Source organism: Ammospiza caudacuta, chromosome 35 (genome assembly GCF_027887145.1).
Source record: "Ammospiza caudacuta isolate bAmmCau1 chromosome 35, bAmmCau1.pri, whole genome shotgun sequence".
Taxonomy (NCBI): domain Eukaryota; kingdom Metazoa; phylum Chordata; class Aves; order Passeriformes; family Passerellidae; genus Ammospiza; species Ammospiza caudacuta.
Window position 1 is genome coordinate 1,408,695 of NC_080627.1, and position 22,418 is coordinate 1,431,112.

Here is a 22,418-nt window from a genome sequence, read left to right on the forward strand (position 1 = left end):
ATTTTGGAAATCTGGTGGGAGAAGCAGAAATTTTGAGAAATCCAGAGGAAAAAGCTGAAATTTTGAGAAGTCGAGTGGGACAAGGGCTCATCCTTTGTGAATCCATTTCTTACCCCTCAAGGACAGGGCAAAGGCAAGGCCGTGCGGTTTTTAGAGGGGACCCAAAGGCTGGAGATGGGGTTTGGGTAAGGGGAGGAGTTCTCAGCAAAACAAGAAGGGTGAGATCACATTGCTGCCTCTTACCAAAAGGGGCACGTCATAGAAAACATGGCCCAAAATCCCAAATTCCCTCTAAAACAACAGAGAAATTACACAACTTCAGATATATTCGATCAAATTCCTCCATTTACAGCAGTCTGAGCTGTTTTTAAGGGATGAAGATGAAGCAGAGTAAAAAAAGGTGAAATTAAATTCAGAAACAGCCAGGTGTGTTCCCAGCATGGATCACAGGGAATGTGAGTGACCAGGGCTGTGCCCACAGTGCCTCCTCCAGTGGGGGATGGAGCTGGAGGAGCACTCGAAGCTCTGCCCGCACTCGGGGCACTCGCAGGGCTTCCCTTAGTGGTGCCTCTGTTGGTGTTGGGTCAAGTAAGAGGGTCTGGAGAAGCCCTTCCCACACTGGGGACACTCATAGGGCCTCTCCCCGGTGTGGATGCGCCGGTGGGTGACGAGGTGGGAGTTCTGCTTGAATCCCTTCCCACAGTCGGGGCAGCGGAAGGGCCTCTCCTCTGAATGAATCCGATAGTGATGGAGGAGATGAGAGCTGGACCGAAACCTCTTCCTGCATTTATCACACTCGTAGGGCCTCTCCCCTGTGTGGATGCGCCGGTGGATGACGAGATTGGAGTTGTGCTTGTATGCCTTCCCACACTCAGGGCATTGGAAGGGCCTCTCCTCTCTGTGACTCCAATAGTGCTCGAGGAGATTAGAGCTGGCCTGAAACGCCTTCCCACACTTGGAACACTCGTAGGGCTTCTCCCCAGTGTGGATCCTCTGGTGCCTGATCAGGCTGGAGCCCTTTGTGAAGCTCTTCCCACACTCCCCACACTCATAGGGTTTCTCCCCAGTGTGGGTCCTCTGGTGCCTGACCAGTTCGCTGCTCCACCTGAAGCTCTTCCCACACTCCCCGCACGTGTGGGGCTTCTCTCCATCACGGAGCTGCTCACGGAGCACCAGCTCCGAGCTCTGGCTCCATCTCCGGCCGCCTTCCCGGCCCAGGCCGGCTCTTTCCCCCTCACATCCCCGCCGGCTGCGTTTGCAGCCCCTCCTCGTGCGGCATCTCCGCGCCTTTTCCTCCCCGTTGCCTTCCTGCGCCGTGGAGCCGCTCAAAACGGCCTCTGCCACCAGCTCCTGCCGCGGGCACTTGTCCTCCCTGCTCTCCATGCTCAGCTCCTGCTCTGGGGGAGGAAGGACAAGGACACCATGGGATTTGCCTCCGTGCCACAGCCGAGGGCAACCAGATCCCCCCAGGCCGTCCCGGGCAGGACGGCACCGCCACCCCTCGATGTCCCCCCGAGGGGCCTTTTCCGCTCAGCCTTGGACTTCTTCATTCTCCAAACATCCCCCCAGAAACCCAACCCAGGGACCCCCCGGGATATCAGGGCCGGGCTCCCCCTCCCTGCTCACCGGCGCGATGCGGGGGGCGATGATCCCACAGGTGGGGGCTGCGAATCCAGGCAGGGTCGACCGCGTGGATCCGTCCGCTCAACCTTGATCCGCCTTTGTCCCTCCTCTTCCTCCCGCTTCTCCTCTTCCATCGGCCCTCCCGCTCCTCAGCGTTATCTCCGCCTCCTTCTCCTCTTCCATCCTGCCCCTTCCATCCCTTCTCCTCCTCCTGCTCCCTAACCCCACCTTCTTCTCCTCCTTCCATCGCTGCTCTCTCTCCGCCTTCATCGCTCCTCTTCCATCTCCCCTAGCCCTGCTCCTCTCCCCGAACCGGCTGGAACCGTGAGGGGAAAGGGGGCAGGGAAAGGGCGGAACCGTGAGGGGAAAGGGGGCAGGGAAAGGGCGGAACCGTGAGGGGAAAGGGGGCAGGGAAAGAACGGAACCGTGAGGGGAACGGGGCGGGCTCAGGCCAAGGGCGGCAACTGTGAGGGGACGCTCTGGGAGGCGGCACTCTGCAAACAGAACTGCAACGGACTGAACATGAACGGGACAGAAATCAGTAAGTCTGAAAGTTTTATTTGGGCTCAAATACACCCCACACACCCAGCCCCACACAATCCCCATCCCAGCACTCTAATTGAGTTCCCAGTACTGTCAATCACCTCCCAACCCCATCTCAGCCTGGCGGCTGTGGAATCGAGAAAATTTAGTATGGCATGCAGTCTTTCTCGGGAGGGATTCAGCATTCTCGGGTAAGACTGAGCTGTTTTCACTGGGATTTGAGTAGTTCTGAGGTGATAGATCCATCTCCCTTGGCTTTTGGTGTGCAAAGAAATGGAGAAGGGAAAAAAATCAAGGTGAAATTAAAAGGAGAAACATCAGGATGTATTCCGAACATGGATAACAGGGAATGTGAGGGACCAGGGCTGTGCCCACAGTGCCTCCTCCAGTGGGGGATGGAGCTGGAGCAGCACACAAAACTCTGCCCGCACGCGGGGCACTCGCAGGGCTTCCCTTAGTGGTGCCTACGTTGGTGTCGGGTCAAGTGAGAGCTGCAGTAGAAGCCCTTCCCACACTGGGGACACTTGTAGGGCCTCTCCCCTGTGTGGATGCGCCGGTGGAAGACGAGGGTGGAGTTGTACTTGAATCCCTTCCCACAGTCGGGGCAGCGGAAGGGCCTCTCCTCTCTGTGAATCCGATAGTGCTGGAGGAGTTGAGAGCTGCTCCGAAACCTCTTCCTGCATTTATCACACTCGTAGGGCCTCTCGGCAGTGTGGATGCGCCGGTGGATGACGAGGGTGGAGTTGTGCTTGTATGCCTTCCCACACTCAGGGCATTGGAAGGGCCTCTCCTCTCTGTGACTCCGATAGTGCTTGAAGAGATGAGAGCTGGTCTGAAACGCCTTCCCACACTTGGAACACTCGTAGGGCCTCTCCCCAGTGTGGATCCTCTGGTGCACAATCAGGCTGCAGGCCTTTGTGAAGCTCTTCCCACACTCCCCACACTCGTAGGGCCTCTCCCCAGTGTGGGTCCTCTGGTGAACGATCAGGTCGCTGTTCCACCTGAAGCTCTTCCCACACTCCCCGCACGTGTGGGGCTTCTCCCCATCACGGAGCTGCTCACGGAGCACCAGCTCCGAGCTCTGGCTCCATCTCCGGCCGCCTTCCCGGCCCAGGCCGGCTCTTTCCCCCTCACATCCCCGCCGGCTGCGTTTGCAGCCCCTCCTCGTGCGGCATCTCCGCGCCTTTTCCTCCCCGTTGCCTTCCTGCGCCGTGGAGCCGCTCAAAACGGCCTCTGCCACCAGCTCCTGCCGCGGGCATTTGTCCTCCCTGCTCTCCATGCTCAGCTCCTGCTCTGGGGAGGAAGGACAAGGACACCATGGGATTTGCCTCCGTGCCACAGCCGAGGGCAACCAGATCCCCCCAGGCCGTCCCCGGCAGGACGGCACCGCCACCCCTCGATGTCCCCCCGAGGGGCCTTTTCCGCTCAGCCTTGGACTTCTTCATTCTCCAAACATCCCCCCAGAAACCCAACCCAGGGACACCCCGGGATATCAGGGCCGGGCTCCCCCTCCCTGCTCACCGGCGCGATGCGGGGGGCGATGATCCCACGGGTGGGGGCTGCGAATCCAGGCAGGGTCGACCGCGTGGATCCGTCCGCTCAGCTTTGATCCGCCTTTGTCCCTCCTCTTCCTCTTCCTCCCGCTCCTCCTCTTCCTGCAAACCACCCCCTGCTCCTCCCCCGACCCCTCCTCCTCCTCCCCTTTCATCCCCGGCCTTCCCTCCCTCCTCCTCCTGCCCCAGCAGCAGCCGCACTCTCCGTGCCCCGTTCCCGCAGCCCTCGCAGCCCGTGGCAGGATCGCGGATGGAGCCGGGACAGGTCGGGATGGGCAGCGCGGGGCTCTCGGCTGCTCCCAGCCGCTGCGGGAGGGGTGAACCCGGCCCGGGCCAAAGGAGAGGCAAACGGGGCAAACTGGGGGCTGCCCATCCACACTGGGCCTTGCTGGGGACCCTGCCTGGCCACTGCCAGCCCTTGGGGCTCCTCTCGGCACATCCGCCAGGGGGGAACGCACACAGGGCTGGGGCATCCCAGCAGTGGCAGCACTGCCAGGGACTGGGCTGCGCTGGGATCGTACTGGGAGTGACTGGGACTGTACTGGTTCTGTACTGACATCATACTGGGGTCGCACTAGGAGTGACTGGGGCTGTACTGGTTTTGTACTGACATCATACTGGGGTCGCACTGGGAGTGACTGGGAATGTACTGGTTCTGTACTGGTTCTGTACTGACACTGGGATTGTAGTGAGTTTGTACTGACATCATTCTGAGATCACACTGCCTTCCCAGGGCAGATTGTGATCGCACTCATGGGGACTGGGATCACACTGGGGTCATACTGGGAGTGGCTACAATCATACTGGGATTAGAGTGGCTGTGATTGGACCCTGACTGGGGGTTACTGGGAGCTACCAGGCCCATGCTGGGAGCCAACTGGGGACTTCATTAGAGGAACTGGGAGCAACTGGGGTAAAAGTGGGGGCAAGTGAACCACGCTGAGGTGACTGGGAGTGCCTGGCAATGACTGCCAGAATGTTCAGGGCAACTGGGATGTACTGGGAGGGTCGAAGACCATGCAGGTGGTGATTGGCACCAAACTGGGCCTTACTGGGAAGGTGTTGGGGAACTGGGATCACACTGGGGGCAAGTAGGAGTGACTGGGCCATTGCTAGGAGAGACTGGGATCACACTGGGAATGCCTAGGACTCTGCCAGGGACAACTGGGAGAAACAGAGAACACTCAGGATGAAAGTGGGAGGAACTGGGAGCAACGGGGACCATACTGGGAGACAATTGCATCATCATAGGGAATCAAAGGGAGGGACTGACCTCGTCTGAGAGTGACTGGGATCAGGGAGGGAGGCAGGGCAAGTGACCAGGATGATACTGGGAGTGCACAGGCCCATACTGGGAATGACCAGGCTATTGCTGGGATTGCCCAGGAAACTGGAAGCACACGGGGGAGCAACTGGGCTCATAGTGGGAGCAGCCACTGCAGACCCCGGATGTCCCCCCGAGGGCCATTTGCGGCTCGGCTTTGGAGCCCTGCCAGCTGCAAACATGCCCCCGAAACAAACCCCAAAGCCAGGCAGCCCCCGGGATATTTGGGCCGCGCTCCCCCTCCCCAGGAACCTGCGGGATGTGGGGCGATGCTTCTGAGGCTGTGACACTTTGAGGGAGCGCCTGGGGCACGAGATACTCCCTCTCCTCTTCTGCTGTGGCAGCTGCTCGGCCTCTTCCTCCCTCCCTCCTCCTCCACCCCCGTTCCCTATGGCCGAACCGTGAGGGGAAAGGGGGCAGGGAAAGGGCGGGAACCGTGAGGGGAAAGGGGGCCGGCAAATGGCGGAACCGTGAGGGGAAAGGGGGCAGGGAAATGGCGGAACCGTGAGGGGAAAGGGGGCAGGGAAAGGGCGGGAACCGTGAGGGGGAAAGGGGGCAGGGAAAGGGCGGAACCGTGAGGGGGAAAGGGGGCAGGGAAAGGGCGGGAACCGTGAGGGGAAAGGGGCGGGCTCAGGCCAAGGGCGGCAACTGTGAGGGGACGCTCTGGGAGGCGGCACTCTGCAAACAGAACTGCAACGGACTGAACATGAACGGGAGAGAAGTCTGTAAGTCTGAGAGTTTAATTTGTTATCAAACGCATCCCACACGCTCAGCCCCACACTGTCCCCATCCCACTGCTCAAAACTGGGATCGAACTTCTCTCAATCTTCCACCTCTATCTCACTCTGGTGGGTGTGGAATTATGTGAGTCTGGTGTAGGATTGAGGTTTTTTGAGGTGGGTTTGCACACTTTTAGGGTAAGACTGAGCTTTTTTCACTGGGATCTCAGTCGTTTTGATGTGACAGATGTAACTAAATCGGCTTTTGGAATGCAAAGAGATTGACAAGTGAAAGAAATTAAGAAGAAACCAAAAGTAGAAGCAGCCAGGTGTGTTCCCAGCATGGATCACAGGGAATGTGAGTGACCAGGGCTGTGCCCACAGTGCCTCCTCCAGTGAGGGATGGAGCTGCAGCAGCACACAAAGCTCTTCCTGCATTCGAGGCACTCGCAGGTCATCCCTTAGTGGTGCCTGCTTTGATGCTGGGTCAAGTGAGAGCGTCTGGAGAAGCTCTTCCCACAGTGGGGACACTCGTAGGGCCTCTCCCCGGTGTGGATGCGCCGGTGGGTGACGAGGATGGAGTTGTACTTGAATCCCTTCCCACAGTCAGGGCAGCGGAAGGGTCTCTCCTCTGAGTGAATCCGATAGTGCTCGAGGAGATGAGAGCTGGTCCGACACCTCTTTCTGCATTTATCACACTCGTAGGGCCTCTCCCCTGTGTGGTTGCGCTGGTGGATGATGAGGTGGGAGTTGCGCTTGAATCCCTTCCCACAGTCTGGGCAGCGGAAGGGCCTCTCCTCTCTGTGAGTCAGAAAGTGCTTGAGGAGATCAGACCTGGTCAGAAACGCCTTCCCACACTTGGAACACTTGTAGGGCCTCTCCCCAGTGTGGATCCTCTGGTGCCTGATCAGGCTGCAGCTCTGGCTGAAGCTCTTCCCACACTCCCCACACTCGTAGGGCCGTTCCCCAGTATGGATCCTCTGGTGCAGGATCAGTAGGGAGCTCCGACTGAAACACTTCCCACATTGCCCACACTCATAGGGCTTCTCCCCAGTGTGAATCCTCTGGTGCCTGATCAGGCTGGACCTGTGGTTGAAGCTCTGGCCACACTCCCCACACTCGTAGGGGCTCTCCCCTGTGTGAATCCTCTGATGCTCGATCAGTTCACAGTTCGTCCTGAAGCTCTTTCCACACTCCCCACACTCGTAGGGCTTCTCCCCAGTGTGGATCCTCTGGTGCTTGGTCAGTCGGGAGTTCCACCTGAAGCTCTTCCCACACTCCCCGCACGTGTGGGGCTTCTCCCCATCACGGAGCTGCTCACGGAGCACCAGCTCCGAGCTCTGGCTCCATCTCCGGCCGCCTTCCCGGCCCAAGCCGGCTCTTTCCCCCTCACATCCCCGCCGGCTGCGTTTGCAGCCCCTCCTCGTGCGGCATCTCCGCGCCTTTTCCTCCCCGTTGCCTTCCTGCGCCGTGGAGCCGCTCAAAACGGCCTCTGCCACCAGCTCCTGCCGCGGGCATTTGTCCTCCCTGCTCTCCATGCTCAGCTCCTGCTCTGGGGGAGGAAGGACAAGGACACCATGGGATTTGCCTCCGTGCCACAGCCGAGGGCAACGAGATCCCCCCAGGCCGTCCCCGGCAGGACGGCACCGCCACCCCCCGATGTCCCCCCGAGGGGCCTTTTCCGCTCAGCCTTGGACTTCTTCATTCTCCAAACATCCCCCCAGAAACCCAACCCAGGGACCCCCCGGGATATCAGGGCCGGGCTCCCCCTCCCTGCTCACCGGCGCGATGCGGGGGGCGATGATCCCACAGGTGGGGGCTGCGAATCCAGGCAGGGTCGAACGCGTGGATCCGTCCGCTCAGCCTTGATCCGCCTTTGTTCCTCCTCTTCCTCTTCCTCCCCCTTCTCCTCTTCCATCCCCCCTCCCGCTCCTCAGCCTTATTCCCGCCTCCTTCTCCTCTTCCATCCCGCCCCTTCCATCCCTTCTCCTCCTCCTGCTCCCTAACCCCACCTTCTTCTCCTCCTTCCATCGCTGCTCTCTCTCCGCCTTCATCGCTCCTCTTCCATCTCCCCTAGCCCTGCTCCTCTCCCCGAACCGGCTGGAACCGTGAGGGGAAAGGGGGCAGGTAAAGGGCGGGAACCGTGAGGGGAAAGGGGGCAGGGAAAGGGCGGGAACCGTGAGGGGAACGGGGCGGGCTCAGGCCAAGGGCGGCAATTGTGAGGGGACACTCTGGGGGCGGCACTCTGCAAACAGAACTGCAACGGACTGAACATGAACGGGAAAGAAATCTGTAAGTCTCAGAATTTTATTTGCTATCAAATACATCCCACACGCCCAGCCCCACAAAATTCCCAGCCCAGCGCTCTAATTGAGATCCCACTACTGTAAATCACAGGCTGGCTATAGAATCGAGGAAGATTTGTACGGCATGGAGTTTTTCTCAGGAGGGATTGAGCATTCTGGGGCAAGATGAGCTGGATTGAGCATTCTGGGGCAAGATGAGCTGTTTTCACTGGGATTTGAGTCGTTTTGAGGTGACAGACTCATGTCTCTTGGCTTCTGGAGTGCAAAGAGATCGAGAAGAGAAAAAAATTAGGTGATATTAAATGGAGAACAGCCAGCTGTGTTCCCAGCATGGATCACAGGGAATGAGAGCGACCAGGGCTTTGCCCACAGTGCCTCCTCCAGTGGGGGATGGAGCTGGAGCAGCGCACGAAGCTCTGCCCGCACTCAGTGCACTCGCAGGGCTTCGCTCACCGGTGGCTCCGTTGGTGTTGGGTCAAGTTAGAGCTGCAGTAGAAGCCCTTCCCACACTGGGGACACTCGTAGGGCCTCTCCCCTGTGTGGATGCGCCGGTGGATGATGAGGTGGGAGTTGTACTTGAATCCCTTCCCACAGTCGGGGCAGCGGAAGGGCCTCTCCTCTGAGTGAATCCTATAGTGCTGGAGGAGATGAGAGCTGGTCCGAAACCTCTTCCTGCATTTATCACACTCGTAGGGCCTCTCCCCAGTGTGGATGCGCAGGTGGATGACGAGGGTGCAGTTGTACTTGAATCCCTTCCCACACTCAGGGCATTGGAAGGGCCTCTCTTCTGAGTGAATCCGATAGTGCTGGAGGAGATGGCCGCTGGTCCGAAACCTCTTCCTGCATTTATCACACTCGTTGGGCGTCTCTCCAGTGTGGATGCGCCGGTGGGTGATGAGGTGAGAGTTGCGCTTGAATCCCTTCCCACACTCAGGGCATTGGAAGGGCCTCTCCTCTCTGTGACTCCGATAGTGCTTGAAGAGATCAGAGCTGGTCTGAAACGCCTTCCCACACTTGGAACACTCATAGGGCCTCTCCCCAGTGTGGATCCTCTGGTGCACAGTCAGGCTGGAGCCCTTTGTGAAGCTCTTCCCACATTCCCCACACTCGTAAGGTTTCTCCCCAGTGTGAATCCTCTGGTGCGTGATGAGATTGGAGTGGCGCCTGAAGCTCTTCCCACACTCCCCACACTCGTAGGGCCTCTCTCCAGTGTGCATCCTCTGGTGCTCGATCAGGCTGGAGCCCACTGTGAAGCTCTTCCCACACTCCCCACACTCGTAGGGTTTCTCCCCAGTGTGGATCCTCTGGTGCGTGATGAGATTGGAGTGGCGCCTGAAGCTCTTCCCACACTCCCCACACTCGTAGGGCCTCTCCCCAGTGTGGATCCTCTGGTGCCTGATCAGGTCGCTGTTCCACCTGAAGCTCTTCCCACACTCCCCGCACGTGTGGGGCTTCTCTCCATCACGGAGCTGCTCACGGAGCACCAGCTCCGAGCTCTGGCTCCATCTCCGGCCGCCTTCCCGGCCCAGGCCGGCTCTTTCCCCCTCACATCCCCGCCGGCTGCGTTTGCAGCCCCTCCTCGTGCGGCATCTCCGCGCCTTTTCCTCCCCGTTGCCTTCCTGCGCCGTGGAGCCGCTCAAAACGGCCTCTGCCACCAGCTCCTGCCGCGGGCATTTGTCCTCCCTGCTCTCCATGCTCAGCTCCTGCTCTGGGGGAGGAAGGACAAGGACACCATGGGATTTGCCTCCGTGCCACAGCCGAGGGCAACCAGATCCCCCCAGGCCGTCCCGGGCAGGACGGCACCGCCACCCCCCGATGTCCCCCCGAGGGGCCTTTTCCGCTCAGCCTTGGACTTCTTCATTCTCCAAACATACCCCCAAAACCCAACCCAGGGACCCCCCAGGATATCAGGGCCGGGCTCCCCCTCCCTGCTCACCGGCGCGATGCGGGGGGCGATGATCCCACAGGTGGAGACTGCGAATCCAGGCAGGGTCGACCGCGTGGATCCGTCCGCTCAGCCTTGATGCGCCTTTGTCCCTCCTCTTCCTCTTCCTCCCGCTTATCCTCTTCCATCGGCCCTCCCGCTCCTCAGCCTTATCCCCGCCTCCTTCTCCTCTTCCATCCCGCCCCTTCCATCCCTTCTCCTCCTCCTGCTCCCTAACCCCACCTTCTTCTCCTCCTTCCATCGCTGCTCTCTCTCCGCCTTCATCCCTCCCCTTCCATCTCCCCTAGCCCTGCTCCTCTCCCCGAACCGGCTGGAACCGTGAGGGGAAAGGGGGCAGGGAAAGGGCGGGAACCGTGAGGGGAAAGGGGGCAGGGAAAGAACGGAACCGTGAGGGGAAAGGGGCGGGCTCAGGCCAAGGGCGGCAGCTGTGAGGGGACACTCTGGAAGGCGGCACTCTGCAAACAGAACTGCAACGGACTGAACATGAAGGGGACAGAAATCAGTAAGTCTGAAAGTTTTATTTGGGCTCAAATACACCCCACATACCCAGCCCCACACAATCCCCATCCCAGCACTCTAATTGAGTTCCCAGTACTGTCAATCACCTCCCAACCCCATCTCAGCCTGGCGGCTGTGGAATCGAGAAAATTTAGTATGGCATGCAGTCTTTCTCGGGAGGGATTGAGCATTCTCGGGTAAGACTGAGCTGTTTTCACTGGGATTTGAGTAGTTCTGAGGTGACACAACCATCTCCCTTGGCTTTTGGTGTGCAAAGAAATGGAGAAGGGAAAAAAATTAAGGTGAAATTAAAAGGACAAACAGCAGGATGTATTCCGAACATGGATAACAGGGAATGTGAGTGACCAGGGCTGTGCCCACAGTGCCTCCTCCAGTGGGGGATGGAGCTGGAGCAGCGCACAAAGCTCTTTCCCCACTCGGGGCACTCGCAGGGCTTCCCTCACCGGTGCCTACGTTGGTGTTGGGTCAAGTTAGAGCTGCAGTAGAAGCCCTTCCCACACTGGGGACACTTGTAGGGCCTCTCCCCGGTGTGGATGCGCCGGTGGATGACGAGGGTGGAGTTGTACTTGAATCCCTTCCCACAGTCGGGGCAGCGGAAGGGCCTCTCCTCTGTGTGAATCCGATAGTGCTGGAGGAGATGGTAGCTGGTCCGAAACCTCTTCCTGCATTTATCACACTCGTAGGGCCTCTCGGCAGTGTGGATGCGCTGGTGGGTGATGAGGTTGGAGTTGCGCTTGAATCCCTTCCCACACACAAGGCATTGGAAGGGTCTCTCCTCTGTGTGACTCAAATAGTGCTCGATGAGACTCCAGCTGGTCTGAAACGCCTTCCCACACTTGGAACACGTGTAGGGCTTCTCCCCAGTGTGAGTCATCTGGTGCCTGATCAGGCCGGAGCTCTCTGTGAAGCTCTTCCCACACTCCCCACACTCGTAGGGCCTCTCCCCAGTGTGGATCCTCTGGTGCCTGATCAGGTCGCTGTTCCACCTGAAGCTCTTCCCACACTCTCCGCACGTGTGGGGCTTCTCCCCATCACGGAGCTGCTCACGGAGCACCAGCTCCGAGCTCTGGCTCCATCTCCGGCCGCCTTCCCGGCCCAGGTCGGCTCTTTCCCCCTCACATCCCCGCCGGCTGCGTTTGCAGCCCCTCCTCGTGCGGCATCTCCGCGCCTTTTCCTCCCCGTTGCCTTCCTGCGCCGTGGAGCCGCTCAAAACGGCCTCTGCCACCAGCTCCTGCCGCGGGCATTTGTCCTCCCTGCTCTCCATGCTCAGCTCCTGCTCTGGGGGAGGAAGGACAAGGACACCATGGGATTTGCCTCCGTGCCACAGCCGAGGGCAACCAGATCCCCCCAGGCCGTCCCCGGCAGGACGGCACCGCCACCCCCCGATGTCCCCCCGAGGGGCCTTTTCCGCTCAGCCTTGGACTTCTTCATTCTCCAAACATACCCCCAAAACCCAACCCAGAGACCCCCCGGGATATCAGGGCCGGGCTCCCCTCCCTGCTCACCGGCGCGATGCGGGGATCGATGATCCCACAGGTGGGGGCTGCGAATCCAGGCAGGGTCGACCGCGTGGATCCGTCCGCTCAGCCTTGATCCGCCTTTGTCCCTCCTCTTCCTTTCCCCCTCCCGCTCCTCAGCGTTATCTCCGCCTCCTTCTCCCATTCCATCCCGCCCCTTCCATCCCTTCTCCTCCTCCTGCTCCCTAACCCCACCTTCTTCCTCTCCTCCCATCGCTGCTCTCTCTCCGCCTTCATCCCTCCCCTTCCATCTCCCCTAGCCCTGCTCCTCTCCCCGAACCGGCTGGAACCGTGAGGGGAAAGGGGGCAGGTAAAGGGCGGGAACCGTGAGGGGAAAGGGGCGGGCTCAGGCCAAGGGCGGCAACTGTGAGGGGACGCTCTGGGAGGCGGCACTCTGCGAACAGAACTGCAACGGACTGAACATGAACGGGAGAGAAATTAGTAAGTCTGAGAGTTTTATTTCGTATGAAATACACCCCACACACCCCGTCCCACAGAATCCCGATCGCAGCACTCAAAATTGAGATCCCACTTCTCCCAATCTCTTCTTTACCCCATCTCAGCCATGTCAGTGCCTGTGGAATCAGGTGAATTTGTGAAGAGGTAGCGTTTTTTAATGTGAGAGAAAGCCCCTTTGATGTGGACCCGAGTCTTTTTCACGTAAGATTGAGCTGATTTCATTGGATTTGAGTAGATTTGTTGTCACAGCTACATCCCTTTTGACTGCTGGACTGCACAGAGAGGGAGAAAAGGAAAAAATTAACGCCAACCCAAATGTTTAAGCACCGAGTTGTGTTCCCAGCAGTATCACAGGGAATGTGAGTGACCAGGGCTGTGCCCACAGTGCCTCCTCCAGTGGGGGATGGAGCTGGAGGAGCACTCAAAGCTCTGCCCGCACTCGGGGCACTCGCAGGGCTTCCCTTAGTGGTGCCTCCGTTGGTGTTGGGTCAAGTTAGAGAATCTGGAGAAGCCCTTCCCACACTGGGGACACTCGTAGGGCCTCTCCCCTGTGTGGATGCGCCGGTGGGTGACGAGGTGGGAGTTCTGCTTGAATCCCTTCCCACAGTCGGGGCAGCGGAAGGGCCTCTCCTCTGAATGAATCCGATAGTGGTGGAGGAGATGAGAGCTGGTCCGACACCTCTTCCTGCATTTATCACACTCGTAGGGCCTGTCCCCTGTGTGGATGCGCCGGTGGGTGACGAGGTGGGAGTTGCGCTTGAATCCCTTCCCACACTCAGGGCATTGGAAGGGCCTCTCCTCTCTGTGACTCTGATAGTGATTGAGGAGATTAGAGATGGCCTGAAACGCCTTCCCACACTTGGAACACTCGTAGGGCTTCTCCCCAGTGTGGATCCTCTGGTGCCTGATCAGGCTGCAGCCCTCTGTGAAGCTCTTCCCACACTCCCCACACTCGTAGGGTTTCTCCCCAGTGTGTGTTCTCTGGTGCGTGATGAGATTGGAGCGGTGCCTGAAGCTCTTCCCACACTCCCCACACTCGTAGGGCCTCTCCCCAGTGTGAATCCTCTGATGCACGATCAGGGCGGAGTTTCACCTGAAGATCTTCCCACACTCCCCACACTCGTAGGGCTTCTCCCCAGTGTGAATCCTCTGGTGCTTGATCAGTTCGCTGTTCCACCTGAAGCTCTTCCCACACTCCCCGCACGTGTGGGGCTTCTCCCCATCACGGAGCTGCTCACGGAGCACCAGCTCCGAGCTCTGGCTCCATCTCCGGCCGCCTTCCCGGCCCAGGCCGGCTCTTTCCCCCTCACATCCCCGCCGGCTGCGTTTGCAGCCCCTCCTCGTGCGGCATCTCCGCGCCTTTTCCTCCCCGTTGCCTTCCTGCGCCGTGGAGCCGCTCAAAACGGCCTCTGCCACCAGCTCCTGCCGCGGGCATTTGTCCTCCCTGCTCTCCATGCTCAGCTCCTGCTCTGGGGGAGGAAGGACAAGGACACCATGGGATTTGCCTCCGTGCCACAGCCGAGGGCAACCAGATCCCATCAGGGCGTCCCGGGCAGGACGGCACCGCCACCCCCCGATGTCCCCCCGAGGGGCCTTTTCCGCTCAGCCTTGGACTTCTTCATTCTCCAAACATCCCCCCAGAAAACCAACCCAGGGACCCCCCGGGATATCAGGGCCGGGCTCCCCCTCCCAGCTCACCGGCGCGATGCGGGGGGCGATGATCCCACAGGTGGGGGCTGCGAATCCAGGCAGGGTCGACCGCGTGGATCCGTCCGCTCAGCCTTGATCCGCCTTTGTCCCTCCTCTTCCTCTACCTCCCGCTCCTCCTCTTCCATCCCCCCTCCCGCTTCTCGGCGTTATCTCCGCCTCCTTCTCCTCTTCCATCCCGGCCCTTCCATTCCTTCTCCTCCTCCTGCTCCCTAACCCCACCTTCTTCTCCTCCTTCCATCGCTGCTCTCTCTCCGCCTTCATCCCTCCCCTTCCATCTCCCCTAGCCCTGCTCCTCTCCCCGAACCGGCTGGAACCGTGAGGGGAAAGGGGGCAGGGAAAGGGCGGGAACCGTGAGGGGAAAGGGGGCAGGGAAAGGGCGGGAACCGTGAGGGGAACGGGGCGGGCTCAGGCCAAGGGCGGACACTGTGAGGGGACGCTCTGGGGGCGGCACTCTGCAAACAGAACTGCAACGGACTGATCATGAACGGGAGACAAATTAGTAAGTCTGAAACTTTTATTTGCTGTTAAACACATCTCACACACCCAGCCCCATACAATCCCCATCCTACTCTCCAAATTGGGATCGTACATCTCCGAATCTTCTTCTATTTCTATCTCACTCTGATGGGTGTGGAATCGAGTGAGTCCGGTGCGGGATTTAGTTGTTTTGAAGAAGGTTTGCGCCCTTTTGGCGTAAGATTGAGCTTTTTTTACGGGGATTTGAGGGGTTTTGAGTTGACAAATACATCTATTTTGGTTCTTGGAGCGCAAAGGGCTGGAGAAGAGAAAAAAATTAAGGTGAAATTAAAAGGAGAAACAGCAGGATGTATTCCGAACATGGATAACAGGGAATGTGAGGGACCAGGGCTGTGCCCACAGTGCCTCCTCCAGTGGGGGATGGAGCTGGAGCAGCGCACGAAGCTCTTCACACAGTCGGGGCACTCGCAGGGCTTCCCTTAGTGGTGCCTCCGTTGGTGTTCGGTCAAGTGAGAGCTGCTGGAGAAGCTCTTCCCACACTGGGGACACTCGTAGGGCCTCTCCCCTGTGTGGATGCGCCGGTGGATGATGACGTGGGAGTTGTACTTGAATCCCTTCCCACAGTCGGGGCAGCGGAAGGGCCTCTCCTCTGAGTGAATGCGATAGTGCTGGAGGAGATCAGAGCTGGTCCGACACCTCTTCCTGCATTTATCACACTCGTAGGGCCTCTCCCCTGTGTGGATGCGCCGGTGGGTGATGAGGTTGGAGTTGTGCTTGAATCCCTTCCCACACTCAGGGCATTGGAAGGGCCTCTCCTCTCTGTGACTCCGATAGTGCTGGAGGAGATGAGAGCTGGCCTGAAACGCCTTCCCACACTTGGAACACTCGTAGGGCCTCTCCCCAGTGTGGATCCTCTGGTGCACGATCAGGCTGGAGCTATCTGTGAAGTTCTTACCACACTCCCCACACGCGTAGGGTTTCTCCCCAGTGTGGATCCTCTGGTGCGTGATGAGATTGGAGTGGCGCCTGAAGCTCTTCCCACACTCCCCACACTCGTAGGGCCTCTCCCCAGTGTGGATCCTCAGGTGCCTGATCAGGCTGGAGCTATCTGTGAAGCTCTTACCACACTCCCCACACGCGTAGGGTTTCTCCCCAGTGTGGATCCTCTGGTGCGTGATGAGATTGGAGTGGCGCCTGAAGCTCTTCCCACACTCCCCACACTCGTAGGGCCTCTCCCCAGTGTGGATCCTCAGGTGCACAATCAGGCTGGAGCTATCTGTGAAGCTCTTCCCACACTCCCCACACGCGTAGGGTTTCTCCCCAGTGTGGATCCTCTGGTGCGTGATGAGATTGGAGTGGCGCCTGAAGCTCTTCCCACACTCCCCACACTCGTAGGGCCTCTCCCCAGTGTGGATCCTCAGGTGCCTGATCAGGCTGGAGCTATCTGTGAAGCTCTTCCCACACTCCCCACACTCGTAGGGTTTCTCCCCAGTGTGGATCCTCTGGTGCGTGATGAGATTGGAGCGGTTCCTGAAGCTCTTCCCACACTCCCCACACTCGTAGGGCCTCTCCCCAGTGTGGATCCTCTGGTGCCTGATCAGTTCGCTGCTCCACCTGAAGCTCATCCCACACTCCCCGCACTTGTGGGGCTTCTCCCCATCACGGAGCTGCTCACGGAGCACCAGCTCCGAGCTCTGGCTCCATCTCCGGCCACCTTCCCGGCCCAGGCCGGCTCTTTCCCCCTCACATCCCCGCCGGCTGCGTTTGCAGCCCCTCCTCGTGCGGCATCTCCGCGCCTTTTCCTCCCCGTTGCCTTCCTGCGCCGTGGAGCCGCTCAAAACGGCCTCTGCCACCAGCTCCTGCCGCGGGCATTTGTCCTCCCTGCTCTCCATGCTCCGCTCCTGCTCTGGGGAGGAAGGACAAGGACACCATGGGATTTGCCTCCGTGCCACAGCCGAGGGCAACCAGATCCCCCCAGGCCGTCCCGGGCAGGACGGCACCGCCACCCCCCGATGTCCCCCCGAGGGGCCTTTTCCGCTCAGCCTTGGACTTCTTCATTCTCCAAACATCCCCCCAGAAACCCAACCCAGGGACCCCCCGGGATATCGGGGCTGGGATTCCCCTCTCTCCTCACCGGCGCGATGCGGGGGGCGATGATCCCACAGGTGGGGGCTGCGAATCGAGGCAGGGTCGACCGCGTGGATCCGTCCGCTCAGCCTTGATCCGCCTTTGTCCCTCCTCTTCCTCTTCCTCCCGCTCCTCCTCCTCCATCCCCCCTCCCGCTCCTCAGCCTTATCCCCGCCTCCTTCTCCCATTCCATCCCGCCCCTTCCATCCCTTCTCCTCCTCCTGCTCCCTAACCCCACCTTCTTCTCCTCCTTCCATCGCTGCTCTCTCTCCGCCTTCATCGCTCCTCTTCCATCTCCCCTAGCCCTGCTCCTCTCCCCAAACCGGCTGGAACCGTGAGGGGAAAGGGGGCAGGGAAAGGGCGGGAACCGTGAGGGGAAAGGGGGCAGGGAAAGGGCGGGAACCGTGAGGGGAAAGGGGCGGGCTCAGGCTAAGGGCGGCAACTGCGAGGGGACGCTCTGGGAGGCGGCACTCTGCAAACAGAACTGCAACCGACTGAACATGAACGGGAGAGAAAGTTGTAAGTCTGAGTTTTATTTCGTATCAAATACACCCCACACAACCAGCCCCACAGAATCCCGATCGCAGCCCTCAAAACTGAGATCCCACTTCTGCCAATCTCTTCTTTACCCCATCTCAGCCGTGTCAGTGCCTGTGGAATCAGGTGAATTTGTGAAGAGGTAGCGTTTTTTAATGTGAGAGAAAGCCCCTTTGATGTGGACCTGAGTCCTTTTCGCGTAAGATTGAGCTGATTTCATTGGATTAGAGTAGATTTGTTGTCACAGCTACATCCCTTTTGACTGCTGGACTGCACAGAGAGGGAGAAAAGGAAAAAATTAATGCCAACCCAAATGTTTAAGCACCGAGTTGTGTTCCCAGCAGTATCACAGGGAATGTGAGTGACCAGGGCTGTGCCCACAGTGCCTCCTCCAGTGGGGGATGGAGCTGGAGCAGCGCAGGAAGCTCTTCCCGCACTCAGGGCACTCGCAGGGATTCCCTTAGTGGTGCCTCCGTTGGTGTCGGGCCAAGGTAGAGCTCTGGGAGAAGCTCTTCCCACACTGGGGACACTCGTAGGGCCTCTCCCCGGTGTGGATGCGCCGGTGGGTGATGAGGGTGGAGTTCTGCTTGAATCCCTTCCCACAGTCGGGGCAGCGGAACGGCCTCTCCTCTGAGTGAATCCCATAGTGCTGGAGGAGAAGAGAGGTGGTCCGAAACCTCTTCCTGCATTTATCACACTCGTAGGGCCTCTCTCCAGTGTGGATTCGCTGGTGGGTGATGAGGTGGCAGTTCCCCCTGAATCCCTTCTCACAGTCGGGACATTGGAAGGGCCTCTCCTCTGTGTGACTCTGATAGTGGCGGAACAGATCGGATCTGGTCAAAAACCTCTTCCCACACTTGGAACACTCGAAGGGCCTCTCTCCAGTGTGGGTCCTCTGGTGCGAGATGAGATTGCTGAGCTGGCTGAAGCTCTTCCCACATTCCCCACACTCGTAGGGCTTCTCCCCAGTGTGGATCCTCTGGTGCCTGATCAGATCGGTGCGCTGGCTGAAGCTCTTCCCACACTCCCCACACTCGTAGGGCCTCTCCCCAGTGTGAATCCTCTGGTGCTGGATCAGTTCGTAGTTCCACCTGAAGCTCTTCCCACACTCCCCGCACGTGTGGGGCTTCTCCCCATCACGGAGCTGCTCACGGAGCACCAGCTCCGAGCCCTGGCTCCGTCTCCGGCCGCCTTCCCGGCCCAGGCCGGCTCTTTCCCCCTCACATCCCCGCCGGCTGCGTTTGCAGCCCCTCCTCGTGCGGCATCTCCGCGCCTTTTCCTCCCCGTTGCCTTCCTGCGCCGTGGAGCCGCTCAAAACGGCCTCTGCCACCAGCTCCTGCCGCGGGCATTTGTCCTCCCTGCTCTCCATGCTCAGCTCCTGCTCTGGGGGAGGAAGGACAAGGACACCATGGGATTTGCCTCCGTGCCACAGCCGAGGGCAACCAGATCCCCCCAGGCCGTCCCCGGCAGGACGGCACCGCCACCCCCCGATGTCCCCCCGAGGGGGCCTTTTCCGCTCAGCCTTGGACTTCTTCATTCTCCAAACATCCCCCCAGAAACCCAACCCAGGGACCCCCCGGGATATCAGGTCCGGGCTCCCCCTCCCTGCTCACCGGCGCGATGCGGGGGGCGATGATCCCACAGGTGGGGGCTGCGAATCCAGGCAGGGTCGAACGCGTGGATCCGTCCGCTCAGCCTTGATCCGCCTTTGTCCCTCCTCTTCCTCTTCCACCCGCTCCGCCTCTTCCATCGGCCCTCCCGCTCCTCAGCCTTATCTCCGCCTCCTTCTCCCATTCCATCCCGCCCCTTCCATCCCTTCTCCTCCCCCTGCTCCCTAACCCCACCTTCTTCCTCTCCTCCCATCGCTGCTCTCTCTCCGCCTTCATCGCTCCTCTTCCATCTCCCCTAGCCCTGCTCCTCTCCCCGAGCCGGCTGGAACCGTGAGGGGAAAGGGGGCAGGGAAAGGGCGGGAACCGTGAGGGGAAAGGGGCGGGCTCAGGCTAAGGGCGGCAACTGTGAGGGGACGCTCTGGGAGGCGGCACTCTGCGAACAGAACTGCGACGGACTGAACATGAACGGGAGAGAAAGTTGTAAGTCCCAGAGTTTTATTTATTGTCAAATACATCATGCTCAGCCAGCCCATAACAATCCACATCCGTGAGGTTGAGCAGCGCACGAAGCTCTGCCCGCACTCGGGGCACGCGTGGGTCTTCCTTCACTGGTGCCTTCGTTGGTGTCTGGTCAAATTAGAGCTCTGTGAGAAGCTCTTCCCACACTGGGGACACTCGTATGGCTTCTCCCCAGTGTGGGTGCGCCGGTGTTTGATGAGGGTGCAATTGTGCCTGAATTCCTTCCCACACTCAGGGCATTGGAATGGCCTCTCGTCTGTGTGACACTGAAAGTGACGGAGGAGAGAGAAGCTGGTCTGAAACCTCTTCTCACACACAGAACACTCGAAGGCCCTTTCCCCGGTGTGGACCACCTGATGCTGGATTAGGTGGCAGCTCCGGGTGAAGCTCTGCCCGCACTCCCTACAGATATAGGGCCGTTCCCCAGTGTGGCTCCTCTGGTGGTTGATCAAGTCGCAGTTCCACCTGAAGCTCTTCCCACACTCCGCACACTCAAAGGGTCTCTCCCCAGTGTGGCTCCTCTTGTGGCTGATCAAGTCGCAGTTCCACCTGAAGCTCTTCCCACACTCCCCACACTCGTAGGGCTTCTCCCCACTGTGGATCCTTTGGTGCTTGCTCATGCTGGAGCTGCTCCTGAAGCTCTTCCCACACTCCCCGCACGTGTGGGGCTTCTCCCCATCACGGAGCTGCTCACGGAGCACCAGCTCCGAGCTCTGGCTCCATCTCCGGCCGCCTTCCCGGCCCAGGCCGGCTCTTTCCCCCTCACATCCCCGCCGGCTGCGTTTGCAGCCCCTCCTCGTGCGGCATCTCCGCGCCTTTTCCTCCCCGTTGCCTTCCTGCGCCGTGGAGCCGCTCAAAACGGCCTCTGCCACCAGCTCCTGCCGCGGGCATTTGTCCTCCCTGCTCTCCATGCTCAGCTCCTGCTCTGGGGGAGGAAGGACAAGGACACCATGGGATTTGCCTCCGTGCCACAGCCCAGGGCAACCAGATCCCCCCAGGCCGTCCCCGGCAGGACGGCACCGCCACCCCCCGATGTCCCCCCGAGGGGCCTTTTCCGCTCAGCCTTGGACTTCTTCATTCTCCAAACATCCCCCCAGAAACCCAACCCAGGGACCCCCCGGGATATCGGGGCTGGGATTCCCCTCTCTCCTCACCGGCCCGATGGTGCGGGGGGCGATGATCCCACAGGTGGGGGCTTCGAATTCAGGGACGGCTCCAGACCGTGGATCCGTCCGCTCAGCCTTGATCCGCCTTTGTCCCTCCTCTTCCTCTTCCTCCCGCTCCTCCTCTCCCATCCCCTCTCCTCCTCCTTCTCCCTTACCGCACATCCCTCTCCTCTTCCATCCCTCCTCTTCCATGCCTCCTCCCCCTCCTCTCTTTCCCCACGTCCTTGTCCTTTCTCTCTCCCTTTCCTTCCTTCCCTCCCTCCTCCTCCTCCCTGACCCTCCCTCCTTCTCCTTCTTCATCTCTCCCCTTTTATCCCTCCTCCTCCTCCTCCTGATCCTCCCTAAACCCTCCTCCTCCTCTTTTTTCCAGCCCTTCTCGGTCTCCGTTATCCCTTCCCCCTCCATGCCGCGCCTGTTTTTCCAGTCCCGGTCCATTCCATCCCAGTTTAGTGGGATCCCCGCCCATAGAATCTCAAACCAGTTTATCTCAGTGTGTGTATGGCCCGGATCCATATGGGGCCAGTCTGTAGGATCCCAGACCAGGTTATCCCGGTCTGTAGGATCCCAGACCAGGTTATCCCGGTCTGTAGGATCCCAGACCAGGTTATCCCGGTCTGTAGGATCCCAGACCAGGTTATCCCGGTCTGTAGGATCCCAGACCAGGTTATCCCGGTCTGTAGGATCCCAGACCAGGTTATCCCGGTCTGTAGGATCCCAGACCAGGTTATCCCGGTCTGTAGGATCCCATTCCAGGTTATCCCGGTCTGTAGGATCCCAGTCCAGGTTATCCCGGTCTGTAGGATCCCAGACCAGGTTATCCAGTCTGTAGGATCCCAGACCAGGTTATCCCGGTCTGTAGGATCCCAGACCAGGTTATCCAGTCTGTAGGATCCCAGACCAGGTTATCCAGTCTGTAGGATCCCAGACCAGGTTATCCAGTCTGTAGGATCCCAGACCAGGTTATCCCAGTCTGTAGGATCCCAGTCCAGGTTATCCCGGTCTGTAGGATCCCAGACCAGGTTATCCCAGTCTGTAGGATCCCAGACCAGCTTATCCCAGTCTGTAGGATCCCAGACCAGGTTATCCAGTCTGTAGGATCCCAGACCAGGTTATCCAGTCTGTAGGATCCCAGACCAGGTTATCCAGTCTGTAGGATCCCAGACCAGGTTATCCCAGTCTGTAGGATCCCAGACCAGGTTATCCCGGTCTGTAGGATCCCAGACCAGTTTATCCCAATCTGTAGGATCCCAGACCAGGTTATCCCAGTCTGTAGCATCCCAGTCCAGTTTATCCCAGTCCATAAGATCCCAGTTCCATATAATCCCAGTCCAGTTTATCCCAGTTCCATATAATCCCAGTCCATAGGATCCCAGTTCCATATAATCCCAGACCAGTTTATCCCAGTCCATGGGATCCCAGTTCCATATAATCCCAGTCCAGTTTATCCCAGTCCATAGCATCCCAGTCCATATGATCCCAGTTCCATATAATCCCAGTCCAGTTTATCCCAGTTCCATATAATCCCAGTCCATGGGATCCCAGTTCCATATAATCCCAGTCCAGTTTATCCCAGTCCATAGGATCCCAGTTCCATATAATCCCAGTCCAGTTTATCCCAGTCCATAGGATCCCAGACCAGTTTATCCCAGTCCATCGGATCCCGGTCCCATATAATCCCAGACCACAGGATCCCAGTTCCATATAATCCCAGTCCAGTTTATCCCAGACCATGGGATCCCAGTTCCATCTGATCCCAGACCAGTT

General features: G+C 59.3%; 2 protein-coding genes and 1 pseudogene across 2 annotated transcripts in view; 1 reads left to right on the plus strand and 2 right to left on the minus strand.

Annotated features, from left to right (window-relative positions):
- LOC131570466 (zinc finger protein 850-like) overlaps positions 1-22,418 on the plus strand; it is a 748,589-nt gene that overhangs the window by 664,770 nt on the left and 61,401 nt on the right. The window lies entirely within an intron of this gene.
- Positions 559-7,626, minus strand: LOC131570528 (zinc finger protein 850-like). The gene is made up of 4 exons (XM_058822895.1): positions 7,544-7,626; positions 6,237-7,314; positions 2,680-3,221; positions 559-1,205 (listed from the first exon to the last, which is right to left on the minus strand). The coding sequence occupies exons 2-4, from the start codon at positions 7,298-7,300 to the stop codon at positions 559-561; spliced, it is 2,253 nt and encodes a 750-aa protein (XP_058678878.1). The 5' UTR covers positions 7,301-7,314; positions 7,544-7,626.
- Positions 8,146-20,736, minus strand: LOC131570535 (zinc finger protein 850-like; annotated as a pseudogene).

Excerpts from the sequence above, each read along its gene's own strand:
- LOC131570528 (XM_058822895.1), bottom strand. The coding sequence starts at position 7,300 with ATGGAGAGCAGGGAGGACAAATGCCCGCGGCAGGAGCTGGTGGCAGAG. Across the intron at positions 3,222-6,236 it reads CACTTGACCCAGCATCAAAG|GCTCCGTGATGGGGAGAAGC; the intron begins CAGGCACCACTA and ends GCTCCGTGAGCA. Across the intron at positions 1,206-2,679 it reads GCCCTACAAGTGTCCCCAGT|GCGGCCGGAGATGGAGCCAG; the intron begins GTGGGAAGGGCT and ends TGGGCCGGGAAG.